The 16187-nt window shown below is 47.7% G+C and overlaps 1 protein-coding gene across 14 annotated transcripts in view; it reads right to left on the bottom strand.

The window, feature by feature from the left end:
- Positions 1 to 16187, bottom strand: part of PTPRS (protein tyrosine phosphatase receptor type S) — a 671876-nt gene that overhangs the window by 341617 nt on the left and 314072 nt on the right. For all 14 annotated transcript variants that reach the window (XM_069649333.1, XM_069649335.1, XM_069649332.1 and 11 more), the window contains exon 2: positions 2930 to 3099. In XM_069649333.1, coding sequence (XP_069505434.1) covers positions 2930 to 3017 — 88 coding nt within the window. In that variant the 5' untranslated portion in view covers positions 3018 to 3099. The remainder of the gene's footprint in view (positions 1 to 2929; positions 3100 to 16187) is intronic.

Here is a 16187-nt window from a genome sequence, read left to right as displayed (position 1 = left end):
CCACAAACAGAACAGACAAGACAGGCATGTTCCCAGCCTTGTGGAGATGGCCTTCAACAAACCAGAAAGTAGGGCAGGCAGCAATGCTTCCTCACCAGGGGGCAGGCAGAATCCAACATACCAAAGAGATGGGCATCCTAGTTTGGCAGCCTCAAACACCCCAGACAGTGAGCATTCCAGACTGGGCAGACCGTATGCCCAGCGTCGAGGGAAAGCTACATCCCAGCCATTGAGACAGCATTACACCTGGCATGGGTCACCTCTTTTGCTCCATTCTAGCAGCATTCCATCGGGCCCAACAAAATACTGCCCTAGTTGGACGAGGGCCATCTTTGATCCTGCCCATTAGACAGGACGTTAAAGAAAGTCTCCTGACCTTCCAGGATCCTCTGCCGGCTGCTCGCCAGTTCCTTGCTGATCAAGCATTTCCCATGCCGTCTGCCTTTTCCTTTGCCCCATGGGATACCACTTCAGCATACAGGAGTGACCCAGAAAGAGCCCACAATCTGCCAGAAGCCATACCCAGCTTGTCAAAAGACCACCCCAAGCAAGTAGTGCCCAGCCTATAAAGCATGACAAGAAAACTTCCTGATCGGCGATGGGCCATGCCCAGAATCTCTCTCGTCTTAGGGAGTCCTAACCCACAGCCCTCCTTAACAGCTCCCAGATACCCTGTCCAACCAAAACAATATCCCCCAGCAGCCTGGCAGAGGACCTCCATGTGTTACGGAGTCAAAACTCTTCCCCCCAGGACCACCTCACAGCAATCCAGCATGGCCTACCAGAAATCCCAGATTTGACTAGGAGCTTGCCACAGCCATTCCTGCATAGCCCCAGCCTTCAGTTGCTTATCCTAGCCTGTCTTTGGTGGCCTGCATGCTCATGTTCAACTAGCGCTGCATAAAGAGTTCCTGCTCAGAGTCTTCACCCATGCATGCCTTGTACAGGTTTGGGCCTGTTGGGAATTCTTGTGGCCCCCTATGGACAGGGTCTGAACTAGCATTGCAGGCTTTACATTCCCCTTTGAACCAAGACGGATTTGATGATTATGTATGTTGATCATTAATATTTCACTTGGATATCGAGAAGACCATACACCGAGCATTGTATCGCAGGCTCGCCTGGTGCACAAGCCCTAGGAGTCCTCCATAGCTCCTAGTTGCAGCTCTTTGTTACATTTTATTTGCTTTCGTGTTTTGGAAACCCTCTTCTGTGGATTGTTGATCTTGAAATGGTGGGAACTCATCAGTACTTGGTGGTTCCTCCTTGTGAACCACGCTTCGGTTGGCTGCTGCATGGTGTCTGGCCCTGCGATCTCCATGTCCACTTGACAGTCTGCACAGCGTCGGAACACTGTACATACCGTTGATGGCATAATTCCCTTTGAATATTCTTTTTTCCTAGTGGCTGGACTTACATTGTAATTGTTGATTCTAGTCACATTGAGGTAATAACTCTGTTTCTTGTGTTTTAGACTGTGCCCTGCCGATGGACCTGGCACCCGAAGCACCCCTAAACCCAGTGACATTGATAAATGCTTGTCATATCATTAGATACACATCACATACACAATACAATGTTAAGGCCCCATGCAATTTTCTATTGCATATATAGTTCTATATGCACACGTTGTGAATATCAGTTGTCTACATGAATGTCATACAGTTTTGATCTTCCACAGCTCATGTGAGCTGGCAGGAGAACTTGTTTGACAGAATTGCCAACTTATTTACTAATTGTGTATGTCATTTGCTTGTGTCTATTTCATTTATTTTGCATGTGTTCTGCATGTAAATTATAGCAGAACCCTCAACTGCAGACAGTTGGCCTTGGGATTTATATGCATCTAGCCCATTTTCCTCGTATAGCGGTGCACCTCACACAATGCAGCTGAGTACCAACAACAATTCTCCGATATCGCAATCCACTCGACACCTTCACACTCTCCTGCTTCTACAATGTCACTTCACTAGTCAACACTGCTAATTATTGAACAGTCACTTTAATTACAATTCACTAATTGCATGCAAAGCCATGTTCCTTTGCTCAAGTCTGTTCAGATTTCAGTCTGCTGAGGGCCATTCCACCTACATCAATGCAAAGCCATAACACATAGCAGGAGGTGCTATACAAATATCAAATAACACGATATCGGAGGTTACAAAATGATGATATGTAAAGCTTTCCAGTAGTTAAGATGGATTCAAAGCAGTGTGGTTGTTTCTTCTGCAAGTTCTATCTCCCTATGAGTCATTCCACCAGTGCAGCTCAGAATACATTTCTCTCGCGTATGCCCGTTTCAGTGTTTTTTGGGGTCCCTTGATAAGATACCATAAAAGGTGTGTAACAGAAGCTTATTATTCCCCAAATCAGTGGTACTCATTAAATTGCCCTCAAAGGGATGAACGGCTGAGCAGAGCTCTGGGATGCAAACTTGTAATCATGAGATGGAGTTAGGGTGGAACTGGCATATCAAATAGCTCCAGGCACCAATGAAAAAGGGTCCCACAATCACACGTTACAATTTGTTACTATCCAGAGAAGGCGGTTTGCGTACACAAGGGGGTGTTTTGTGTAAATATGTTATAAATACTGCATTTACATATGTATAAAGCATATTTACTTAGTAACATTGGTTAAAACAGTAATGGCCCGAAATGTCGCCCTCCTAATTACGACGGGCGACATTTTTGACTTTTTTTTTTATCACTCCTCTTACTCCATATATGTATATATATGTGGGGGGGGTATGTGATATTATAGTAATATGGGAGGGCTGTGGGGGGGTCTCCCCCTGCATATCTATGTGGTGTAAAGGTGGTTAAAAAAATTCACACAGTGCTGGAGGTAGAAGGAGGACTATGATACTAGAAGGAAGCCAAAATGGTGATAACATACATGGAATTCAAAACGTGAAAATGTTACGTACTTTGAGACAGGCAGCCAATCAGGAGCGAGCAGATGAAGGTCACAAGGGAGAAGAGCGGCAACATCCCCTGGCGGAAGTGGAACCCCATCCTTGGCCTTGATGTCCGGCCCCCACCCCGGGCACCCAGATCAAGGAGACTCAGCAGGTGCTGGGGCAGGCAGCGTCACTGTCTGTAGAGAAAGAAGGAGACTGGGGTTAGTAGGCAGCATTATAAATAAAAAATATAACAATCTAATAGTTCACAGAAGAGAACTTCCCTTTGGAGAGCTGGTAGAGTTGGGATAGTGCCGGCCATGTCCTAACAGCCTATCAGAGAACCGGATAGTCTAAAGTGACAGGTGTATTATTGAGATACTCACAGACATACAAAATCCGTTCCCTATAGGCCATTTCCAAACGATAGTACACACGCTTTAAAGAAACACAAGACACTACACACAGTTAACTAGGCACTGGCCCAACTAGAGGCAACAGAGCTCCAGACACATTCCAACCCACTCTGAGCCAGGAGCTGAGAAAGCACAGGCAGGTATGGTACACACTGAGGCAGCACAGGCAGATGAGGCATAAATCGAGGCTGGGGCAGGCAAGCTGAAGAAGCACGGGCAGACGAGGCACAAGCTGCGGCACAGGCAGAGAAGAGAATCTGACGAAGCATGGCAGAGGAGGCAGAAGCTGAAATAGACAGTGGAGACAAGCTGAAGAACAGGAAGACGAGGCACAAGCTGAGAGACAGGCAGTGGAGACAAGTTGAAGAAGCACTGGCAGAGGGGGCACAAGTTGAGGTACAAACAGAAGAGAGAAGCTGATTAAGCGCAGGCAGAGGAGGCACAAGCTGAGAGGGACAGTGGAGACCAGCTGAAAAACACGGACAGAGGAGGCATAACCTGGGGAACCATCAAAGGGGGCAGAGGCAGAGGTGGCACCGACCGAGGAGGCAGAAGCACAAGAAGCACGGGCAGAGGATGGAGTGGCAGGGCGGGCACAGGCAGAGGATGGAGTGGCAGGGCAGGCAGAGGATGGAGTGGCAGGGCAGGCACAGGCAGAGGATGAAGTGGCAGGGCAGGCACAGGATGGAGTGGCAGGGCAGGCACAAGATGGAGTGGCAGGGCAGGCAAAGGCAGAGGATGGATTGTCAGGGCAGGCAGGGGACGCAGAGCCCAAGGACGGTTACGCTTTTTTTATTTTTTATTTTACGGCTCCCCCACCCAGGGCTCTGCAGGAACAGAGACAACGCCGGCTATACATCACATCATAAAACTCAGCCATCAAATTCACAGGTCTCCCGAGGGGGATGTGCCAGCTACATGGACATAAAATGGGCAGACGCCCTGCAAATTACGGCTGACGGTCACGCCTCCACCAAGCAAGCGTGTAGCTAAACTCTGGGCCAGTGGAGGGGCAGGACCACTACGGGGGAAAGCCACGACACACAAACGTCACTGTGCGCACGCAGTGAACTATGATTCAGCGCACATTGTCGCTCACCCTTAAGTGCGAAGGGCGTGTATGTTCGTCCTGAATTCCCATAAGAAATGACTGTAGGCCTCGGCCACTCTGGCAGTTAAATTAGCCTTCCGGATCACCCCCATTACCGGATTATATAAACTGCAAGCTCCCAGGCGGCAATTGCATGATGGCTACTACAAGTCCAGACACACCACGTACACGGTGGTCCCCGGGAACGGTCTACACACCCAGGCATCGCTGCAGCTGGACTTCATTCTGCGGGCTGAACAGCTTCAGGACATTGGTGTGGCCCAATATTATAGGTATACAGTAAAAAGAACTCTGCACAATTGAATACCGACATTTAAACTAGACTTTAGAAACAAATTTATAAAAAAGAAAAGCAATTCTGATTAGGAGCAGTTTGCTTAAGAGCAGATGAGGGGGTAGGATGGAAGGGTGTGCGGGGTAAATACTTACGCTGGGGATTACGGTGATAAGTCATTGCCAAAGAAGGGATGACTAAATGACGAAGAGGCACAGTAAATAAACCCTGCATTTAGCTCAAGCGCAGCCTTGGCAACAGGCTGCTGACGTGTGCCTTGGGCTCGATACACTGGTTGGGTCAACTCAGCTCTTCGCCCTCTAACCCTCAAGTTGATATACGAAGCTCCACATTTTGGCTAAAAAGACAGTAATAAGGAACTTATCAAGGGTTCTGAAGCAATATTCCCGGTGACGAGGACAGTAATAATATAACTAGGCGAAGTGAGTTTGCTCCTGGTTATCTTGCTTCAAATTTCGGGATAAATAATCTTTCTAACACGGTAGTTAGTGCGATACAGGTTCGCTTTTATTAATGGTATTTGGAGTGGTTCTTCTCAATACAATGGTGAGTGTCTAGAACACTGTTCTGGCATTTGTGCGCTAGCTCAGTCAGCCGACACGTGTTTCGACCCGGAGGGTCTTTCTCAAGGCATGTAAGCAATGCTGCGAGCCCCAAGTGGGGTCCTGGTCGTGTTTGTAGTGGCTGTCCTTAGGGCAGTCTTGGCTCTTGTTGGGCCCTGTATGCGAGTGATTCTCGTGCTGGGTTGCTTCCCTGCGGCTTCAAGCTTGAATATGTGCAGTATTAGATGTCAATAAGAGCTGTTTGCTTATAAAAAAAATAAACATTGATGGCTGGATAGTGATCTTTATTGCCTCTAATATTAATTGTGTTATTTTGAATCTGGCACCACCCCACACCATACCCTCCTAAATACCAGGACAGATCCACCAAAGAACAAGGAGTCCTGCTTAGCCCACTTCAGACACATTTCCCAGTGCATAGCCTGTGCAGTGTTTCTGTATTTGAATTGCCATATCTGTTCTTTTTGCTTTGATTGTTGCATAAGTGTGAGGGTTAGATATCCCTTGGTTAGAGTGTTCCCCTTTAGTTTATCATAGGCAGGGAAATCCTCATTAGGGTAGGGATAGTGAGGTGTTTATTTAAACTACTTTCGTTCATAAAATGGCAAGAGTTGAAAACCTCTACAAAGTAGTCCTCCTTAAAGTTCTGACCCCTCAACCCCCTAGTGGCTCCTTCAATAACCAGACCGGGACATCTGGCAGCAGGACCTCACTCCCGTTAGGCCCCTTCATTGTCATTGAGGGTGCCTAACTGGGGAGGTGTGAACAGAGCATTACAATGTGAGCCATTATGCATTGATGGGAGGGGGGGCACTATTTGCAGGGGCTTGTGTGCCTTAAGAAATGTGAATGGGGTGATCAGAAGGGAAAAGGGTGCATAATGCTGCATGCTTTAGGAGATAAGGACTTTGGTTTTAAAACCCAAGGGGAGTTTGTTAGGCTCACATTAATCTGCATGATGCTATTGTGACTTTGCATGCAGGATGGAGAGAATAAAACTAAACAAAGCCATACTCTTATTGCTCAACATATTTCTATGGCGATGTTTATAGTGTAAAGCATATGCAAATTAGGAGGTTTGCATGCATTTTGCTCCACCGAGCCTGGACAGAGCTGTAACAGACGAGTTTCCTGCATCTGTAATGGTTCTACAGTTGTTTTGTTATGTGTATGTATTAAAATGTCATCTGACACTAATGTTACCAAAAAAGTTGATTGGGATGGCCCGGGGAGAGGGGGTTTGAGGGCACATTTGAGACATATGGAATCACGCACACTGCATTTGGGGGTGGAAATAGCAGGATTTTTTTTTGTAGTTCGCCCACCCATTTTTGCAATGCAGAATACTCCCCTGCGGGCAGGGGAGGGGATATTGTCCTCTTTTGTATGGTTTAAATCCCCTTCACCCCACGTAGAGGTTATGGCGGCCAGCCCAAGGCATGGGGGCGGCTTCTTTTGCGTCTGGATTCTTCATGGTGACATGAGCACGCCTGGGCATCTCCCCATTCTCGATGTCACCCCGTCAGGCCCGCTCTCCCGGATAAGATGTGACAGGCCTGGCAGAGGAAGAGGCGTCAGGGCATCCAGCACTTAACGCGACAGAGCTGCCTGTCATAATGAGCAGCCCTGTCGCTGGCCAGCGTGGAAGTGGCAGCCCGCCTGGTAGCGGACGTGCACTGCTGCAGGGTGCCAGCGGGAGGTGCAGCACGCAGGATATGGTAAGGGTCGCAAAGGTCTGTAAGAATATGGTTGAAAGGACTCCTAACATCAGGAACTACGAAGGTTCTGCGGTAGTCTTACTGGTGTACATGTTGTGCTGCATGGTGAAACGGCCATTCATGCACTGTCAAAGGTTCTGAGCGGGGGTGTTGCTAGGTCTGGAAAAGATCCAGGGCTATGCTAATGTCGGGAATCGAGGCTAGCTAGCCTTTTGGTGTAGCCCCCAAGCTTCTATCCAGGGCTACAAACTAAAAGACCCAGGGCTATAGCTCCCACCCAGTCCTACCGAGCGACGCCTCTGGTTCTGAGTGCATGCATGGTCAGAGGGCCCCTAGTGCACGGGTGGTAAAAGGGCCTCGAGTATGTGGTTAATGCTGTAAAGTGCTCATCTGTGAATGCATGAGATGTGAGAATGTTGGAGTCTTACTGTAGAATGTTGTCCTGTGAGTGTGTGTGAAGGTTCCAGCCTATGGGTTGGAGCTGGGCCTACCTGGGTGATGGGACCCAGTGGTGTCCTCTATTGTAAGATCTTGATGTAACTAAGAATAAACCTTAAGTGTTTGACCTACAAAGAGCAAGAAGCTACCTTTGTACCGTTAATGCAGCCCAGTGTACCATCAACCTGACTTGAGTGAAATAAAAGACCCATAGCATGGTACATGTGCATGGCACAGCGTCATGGCAGATGGCAATGGCTCATGGAGAATGCACGCTAAAAGGTCTTTGTACACGTCCTGAGGGTTGTGTGGCATGCCTTAATGATCTATGGCTAACAAAAGTGCTGCATGGACAATGGGTCTTGGTGAAAGGGTCATGTCCTTTGCCAGAAAAGGACACAGAGTCATGCCTGACTGGTCATGGTGCAAAGGAGTGCAGTGTGAAAGTTATGCAGATGGGGCAAGAGTAATGCTGCTGAATAGAATAGTAATGCAGGTTATGTCTTGCAGGGCCAGCGGGTCCTTCGGATCCTGCCAGAATTGTATGGGGGCGTGCCAGGGATGAATATAAGCACTTTAGGCTACACCATTCTATTCCTTTGGCCTCCTAAGAGCTCTCGTTACACTTTCCACCCAACAATTGTGAGGCATTATAAATGCCAAAACTGTGCAGCAAGTCCTTTTACTGATAGAATTAAAATATTCAAGCACAATGGCCATCACTGGATTGTGAAATCCACCAATAGGTGTTTAAGTAGCAACAGCATCAATATCCTGAATAAGTCTCCCGGTCTCTTTTTTCTGCATTTATCCATACTTTTTGTGGTCTTTTTATCTGTATTTATCCACGTTTATTTTTTGCTGTGTTAAAAAAAAACTTTAAAAAAAACTCACAACTGGTGTTTTTCAACAAATATTCATATGAAAAAATGTAGTGCTTGGATGCCTGCAATGGGATGCTAGAAAAGCTGGGTTCTTGCACATCAAGCCAGAATCCAGTTTCACCTTAAAAACAAATGGCCTGCTGTTGCTGCTGACCCGAAAACACATCTCAGCAGCCATTTAAAGATCTTGAAAGAGAAAGAAATTCATTGTTAACACTTCTCCATTGTGCCACTTTACACAATCTTTGGAATGAAAGGCGCGATTGACAACATGGGGACTTAGCAATAGACCTTCAGTTTCGTTTTCTTCAGCTTTTTACGTATACGTACTGCAAGGAAACCGAGTGATTTCGGTCTGCATTTAGGTGTAAAAATCAGTAAAAATGGAAATCTGGAAGTCTTAATCAAAACGTGTCATTACTCCTTTGATGTGTGCTGGGACAACAACATCTCAAGTGTGACAGATAAAAAAAATAACTAGCGCTGGAATTGGAAAACGTACTCCGGGAACCCACCTTTTTTGGCGGAGGCTGCATTGAGGAGAAAGACGGGTGGGTGGAGGGATGAGAAAGGCTAGGGATGGAGTCATGGAAAGCAAGTGATCAACTCGCAAAAAGCGTTTAAAAGAACCAAGGATGAACTATTACTCGATTTTATACAGCTAAGTGGAAATGTGCACACACATCACATAATAAATGAACCCGACAATATATACAGTGTTACAGTAACATGTTGCGCCAAAACTGTACGATTGTAAGAGCAAGGGCTATTCCCGTTGAGGAGCAGTGGGGTAGAAATAGGTTTTTCAGCTAGTAAGGGGATATAAATATAGGAGCACATGTGACCTTAGAACTAGAATGCACCGATTGGGATGGAGAACATGTTACAGTCCTGCTGAAGCCCTTATAAAAACAAAGGGCACAACATCCATACACCATGTGACCCAAATATGGAGTGTCACCGATCTGGTTTATGAGGCCCCACTGGTGTGGCTGAAAAGGTACATCAGGGTCCCGAGGAAGACCCTTTGGAATGCTGGATTTGTAAATAGGACTCTACCTAAAGAGTACAAAGAAAAAATACACGTGACCCAGGTGGCGGTTTAATTTGTGCAAGCATAATTCAGTTACTTACAAAAACTAGGCTGTGGATTTACGTGTGCGGATTTCATCATTTATTTAAATGTTTTGCTGGATAAATCAATATGAATGTACCTCCAAAGGAGAATGGCCTCTAAAAATTGTTATTTTGTGGCCTTTTGTTTGGACATAATTTTTGCAAGTACATTTAATAGTAGGAGATTAGTGACCAGAAGTATAAAGAGACAACGGAAGCAGCCAAAAGAGAATCAGAGTGCAGTCTACTTGTGCATGCCTGGTAACCTCTAGTGTTGTACTGGCGAGTACCTGTTGAATCCGGGTTCTGTTATGTCACTGGGCTTTATAATGCACACTGCCACCCCTTGAATGGCCTCCAGGCGCTCTGGCAGATCTGAAAGAGATGGGGGTGGGTGAGGCTTTTGGGCAGAGAGGGAAAATGCAAGTTGACTTGGCTGTTATGTTGATGTGTGCAGACCGAAAGTACCCTCAGCTCTGCATGGGGGTCGGTTTCCTGGTGTTGTGTGTCTCGAGCCTATCAGCATTTGGCTCAGGGGTACAAGGGGGGGGGGGGGGCTGCATGCCCATGGTGCTAGGATGCATTGACAGTGATATACATTTTTTTTTATGCAGCGGGACTAGGATTTGAACCCGTGTTGCTATGCGTTGTCTTGCTTCCAAGACGTGTTGCCCCCTGAGCTATCCTCCCGGCCTAATGTAAGACGATAGTTCTTTGATGTCTTCTGGGAGGGTTGTTCAATTGCTGCTTGTGAGTGGCTTAGTTAATATGCGTGTGTTGGAGCACAGACATTGGGAATGGTAGAGCAGCTTAGAACCTACATTCAGTTCGGCCATTGCAATGTCTTGGTAGGGTTTCTCCTGGGGGGCACCTCATCAGTGGTGCCTTTCAGTTAAGGTACTTGTGAGGAGATGCCTTCAGGCACACTGGAGTGGGCTGGCATCTCTGGCGGCAAACAGTGTGCCTTTTTGTTATCCAAGCCTGCGCATGTCCAATTGTAGGGTGACAGGGTTGTGCAGGATCGGACTGTCATGCTTCGGGGTTTGGGGTTAAAGCAGCTCATTGTACAAGAGTCTGGAGAATAAAGTTGGTCAGATCTATAGTGTATTCCGGGAAGTCACTGCGTGCTTGTTCTCCCCCTCCATCCTAGTGAGGCACCTTCGCTCCCTTTCCACTGTGGTAGATTATGCTCCTGTCTAAATGAAGACATCAGTGTGCGCCTGGCTGTGAAGAGCCATCCATACGCATTTGTTCTGCTCTACCTATGATGGGAGCTCTGGGTCGGCTGTGGTTGTCCAGGCCGCAGCCTCCGGTGCTGAACGGGGCCGGCTAACTTGGACTTAATGGGCCGTCCTTGATGCTGAACAGTGGGTCACAAGCTCAGAAACCCATGAGATAGGAAACAAGTTGTGTTCAGGTGATCACAGGAAAGAACTGAGAACCACGGGAAGTGATGATAGAGCAGTGAGAGAGGGATGGGGAAAGACGGAAGGACAAAGGACCGGGATGGAAGAATACAGAGAAATTGGAAGCAGATAAGACAAAAGGGTTCCATGTGATAATATCCCTGCAAAAATGTCCCCTGGCAAAAAGTTGCCACAAAATGGCTGTTCTTTGCAGGGACCCCCGGTCCCCTTGACACATATAGAATGTTGCCATAACCTTTTCCTGGTGACATTATGTATGGTTACCATATATATGGGGATAATATTACCGGATATACCGAAAAGAAAGGAGGACACGATGGAAATAAGGGGAAACAAAAGGATTAGGAAACTGAGTAAAAAAGACCTCGCTTCTAGATTTTCTCAAATGTGCTTTTAGCAAGAGTCTGAGCAGGAGTAGGAGGGACACATCAAGCCTAAAAGCAGCAGAAAGGTTGCCCTCTTCATCACACAACAGGTTCAACTAAAATAGGGGTTTGTAATCTTTGGCTCACTAGATATTTTGGACTACAACTTTCATCAGCCTTAGCTAGCCATGGTCTATGGTGAGGGACCTCGGGAGCTGTAGTCCAAAACAACTGGAGAGCCACATGCAGACTGCTGTACTAGAAAATGGCTACACACCGATTACAACCGTAGCATCCGCGGGCTATGTCATCAAGACTCCAAGGCAAACAAACCTGCAAGTATCCAATCTATGCCTGCCTGACTCCAAGAGCTCCTCTTTGGCCTCCCGTAGCAATATATCCCCATGCCTGTAAAGGACAATGCTCCTTACAGGCTTGCCACCTCTACTCCAGATGCCATGAAAGCCAAGATGACTGATGCATGGCCCAATGCCCCGTCTGATTTAGTGGTACCCGGAGCCTCATGTGGCCCTAGGGCAGATCTGGATTAGTAGTGGTTGAACTGGTCTGGATTAGTGAAATGTTGAATCCGCGCTAGCATTTAGCAGATTGGTAGCGTGGAAACAGTATTGAAATCTATGATGGCCAATGAGATCAGCACCCTTTCAATTTCCTTTGAAGCCTGCAGACATCTCGCTCTCTCTGTGTAATGTTCATCACAGCAATCATTCAAACCACCAGAACACGTTTCGAAAGTCAGGTTTCCTCAAAACATTTGTATTCTCGCTTTCCCTTGAGCGATTATGTCAATTTCCTAAAATATGTGTACACTGTTGCTTGCAATCTGTACAGTCGAGCCACAAAACCAGTACAGTCTTTATTAGAATTGTGTCAGACTACAAACAACGTTGAAAGTTGTGAACCACTGCAACAATAAAACCACATTCTAGATGCATTCGCTTTTCAAGAGGTATTGCATCAGTAATCTGTTGAATATTATATAGATAAATATATATGTATATAGTACCTTCTGAAGATGGCCTGTACAAGGACCAAGGACTCTGGCTGAAACAAGTTGATATCCCTTATAAATTGGTCACATTTTGAGAGCATCATTTTAATTTGGCACATATCTCTTCTGTTTTTCGCATCGAGTGCCAATGTTCTTTATAGCGCAATTGCACATTATCAATGTAGTGCCACATTTTCAGAGGTTATTAAGCAGAAGTCATTGATTGGTACATCTAGTCATTTCCCTGGAGCAAGGAGCAAGGATGGTACTCTAGATCCCCAAATTATGAAAAACATGTGACGGGCTTACTTGTTTCACATTTCCGACTGAAAAGACTGATATTAAATCTATGCACAATTCATATCAGATTTTCCGACAAAGGTGCTATGGAATAACATGTGGGTAATCCGGAGACACTAATATCACTGCCATTTTTTACACCGGCTTCCACTTTTTAAGCAGCTGTATCAACGATAAGACTGCAATTTACAGATAATTAACAGAATACTCTGAACAGGATACACTGAATAGATTGAAGTAAGAATTGTAATTTACACTGAATTCATTAGAGATTGGATTGTGATTTACAAAACATTCATTCGAGTTATGGTTGTCTTGAGGATAGCTCGGGATAGCTCTGGTCTCGGGAGGATAGCTCAGCGGCAACATGCTCGCCTTAGAAGCAAGACGATGCGGAGCAACACAGGTTCGATCCCCGGGACCACGCTTAGAAACCTCTGGGTATTAAGTGTATTATAAATAACTCATATGGTTTGAATTTACAAAGAATGAGTTAGAGTTATTATATTTTATAGGGATGGAATTACAGTTATGGTTGTATTGTACTACATGGCTACTATCTATCGGCCACCTGGTCAAATTTCCTCCTTCCTCTCTGAGTGGGCTGACCTCTCCTCCTCACTCCTGTCCTCTACCACTCAACTCCTCTTTCTTGGTGACTTCAACATCCACCTAGATGCCTCCTGTCCCCCCACTGGACTCTTTCGTGACCTCTGCGACTCTCTCTCACTCTCTATTCTCCCGTCTGGGCCTACTCATTCTGCAGGGCACACTCTTGATGCTCTGATCTCTTCTGACCTTCCCCTCTCTGTCCCTCTCTCCACTCCTCTCTCCTGGAGTGATCACTTTCTCCTATCATCCCACCTCACCCTCCCTACCCCACAGGCAAAGCCACCCTCATCATTGCCACCCACCTTCTCGGTCATCCGACCCATGAAGCGCGTGTCAGTTGCGGCTTTCGCTGCCACCTTCTCGCCCCCCCCCCTCCCCCTTCGGCTGACTCCCACCCTGACACAGCCCTCTCCTTGCTCCACTCTGCTATATCTGATACTCTTGCTTGATATCCTTGCCCCTGTCATGAAAATCCGCCTGAAGCCCAAAGCCAAATGTAACTCCTGGTATGATTCGGATCTCGTCACCCTAAAACGCAAGTGCAGGGTGGCAGAGAGGAAATGGCGTGCTTCATGTTCCTCCTCTGACAAACTGGCCTGCCGCCTGCTCCAAAGGCAATACCGTCTCTCTGTTCTCACCAAGAAGAGAGCCCTTATCCAAGCCCGCATCTCTGCGGCATCTAACAACTCGGCTGAACTCTTTAAAATCTGCAAGGAGCTTGCCAACCCTGCTGCAGTCTCTACCTCTCCTGTCCCCTCCCAGGCCCTCTGCACTGCACTGGCCTCCCACTTCATCTCTAAAACTCAGGACATCCTGTCCTCACTCTCCTCCTATCACCTCCCCCCCCTCTCTTCCCTGCTCTTCCTCTGGCCCTTCTGCAGCCACGCCTCCTCCCTCCTTCTCTGCCTTTCCCCTTTTTTCTGCTGACGAGGTTTCCAGACAAGTCCGATCTATGAAAGTCTCGTCTAAACAGATTCATCCCTGTTCCTCCAAAACTATCAAGGACCACATCGACTCCCTGGCTCCTGCCCTGGCTGACTTTTGCAACCACTCCTTCGCCTCTGGAGTCTTCCCATCCCCCCTCAAGCACTCCCTTGTGCACCCTCTCCTTAAGAAACCCTCTGCCGACCCCTTCTGTCCGGCTAACTATCGCCCAATCTCCATCACTCCCTTCCTGGGCAAGCTCCTGGAGAAACTGGCCATCTCCCAGCTTAACCTCCATGCTGAAGCTGTTGATAGTCTCCATGACCATCAATCTGGCTTCAGAGCGGCCAGAAGCACGGAATCTGCTCTCCTGAACATCCGTGAGGACCTGCTCTTGAACCTCGACTCCCACACTCCGTGTGTTCTCATTCTGCTCGATCTCTCTTCTGCCTTTGACACTGTCAACCATGCCATCCTGCTCAACCGTCTCCGTGATAACCTGGGTATCACTGGTCAGGCTCTGGCGTGGCTGACCTCTTTCCTTTCCAATCGACCCTCCCAGGTCCAACTTGGGTCCTTCCTCTCTGACATCTTTTTCTCCACCTGTGGCGTTCCCCAGGGATCTAATCTCTCTCCCTGGCTGTTCAACCAGTATCTGGCACTCCTTGCCCACCGCATTGCCGCCCTCTGCCCCAACTTTCAGTGCTATGCGGACGATACCCAGCTCATTTTCAGGCTACCCTCGGCCTCCTCCTCTCCCTCCCTCATCTCTGACTGTCTGTCTGCTATCCAGGAATGGTGTGCTGCCAATGACCTCTGCCTTAATGCTAGTAAAACTGAGATCCTACTCATCGGCACACCCACACCCTCCTTCCCTGCAGCTCTCTGGTCGGCCTCTCTCGGCCCTCTTCCTGCTCCTACCTGCAAGGCAAAAAACCTCGGGGTCATCTTCGACTCCACACTCTCCTTCTCTCCTCATATATCTGACGTCTCTAAGAAGTCACATTACCAGCTGCACCTCCTCAGAGGTATTCTTCCCTTCCTCTCCTTCCCCCAGAAGCTCACTGTCTCCTGAGCCCTGGTTCTCTCGAAGCTGGACTACTGTAACAGCCTCTATCTTAATCTGCCTGCCTCCACTCTCCGCCCTCTGCAACTCATCCAGAACAGAACTGCGAGACTTGTCCTTGGCCTCAAGCCCAGGGACCGTATCTCTCCAGGACTGAAATCTCTACACTGGCTCCCAGTGGCTGCGAGGATTAAGTTCAAAACACTCTGCATTGTCCACAAGGCCTTCTGGGGCCTGGGGCCTAAATACCTTCAACTCTCTCTTCCTAATCTTCCTTCCCGAGCCCTACGCTCATCCGTCTCCAACTCCCTCAGGGTCAGCCGCTTCTCGAAGCAACGAGCTGGGGGTAGATCTCTCTCCGCGGCAGGGGCCTCCCTCTGGAACAGCCTTCCTGCCTCCCTGAAACTTGAGGAGAACCATCTCCGGTTCCGGAAGCACCTCAAAACCTTCCTCTTCACTTCTGCTTTCTCTCTCCCTCTCCCCTGCTAAATTCTTCACCAAAACTGCACTGATTCTGCAACTGGGCCACTCTCACCGACCTTGGTCCTGGGCCCAGTCACTCTTCACTTGCACTGCCTCCCTGGCAACCCCTGCACTGCGGGACTGTCTCTGTATCACTACAGCCCCCCCCCCCCCCCCAGCACTTGTCTGCACTTACCTTGCACTTGCCACCAGCTGGCCCTATTTATTTATTATTTTATTTCTATTCTACTTATTTGTACTGCACTCCCCCCTTCCCCTTGCACTTTTTCCCTTCCCCTACCCCTGCACTTGCGCGGTCTGAATGACACCTGGCCTAGTAGGATCGTTGTCTGTCTTCCCTTTGTTCCCCCCTCCCTGCCTCGTCGCGCCTTGAAACACTTGTGTATAGGCGCGTTACAAATGCCATATCATATCATATATCAATTGGAATTCTGACAGATTTTAATTTACACCAGGCTGAACTAAAGTTAGGAATGCAATTTACACTAAATGAGGATAATACTTTAAACCAGATAAATTAAGAGTTTACAGGCCAATATGCACTGGATAAAACAA

This window comes from Ambystoma mexicanum, chromosome 1p (assembly GCF_040938575.1).
Source record: "Ambystoma mexicanum isolate Mex_15411 chromosome 1p, UKY_AmexF1_1, whole genome shotgun sequence".
NCBI lineage: Eukaryota > Metazoa > Chordata > Amphibia > Caudata > Ambystomatidae > Ambystoma > Ambystoma mexicanum.
This window is presented reverse-complemented; position numbering and strand designations above follow the sequence as displayed.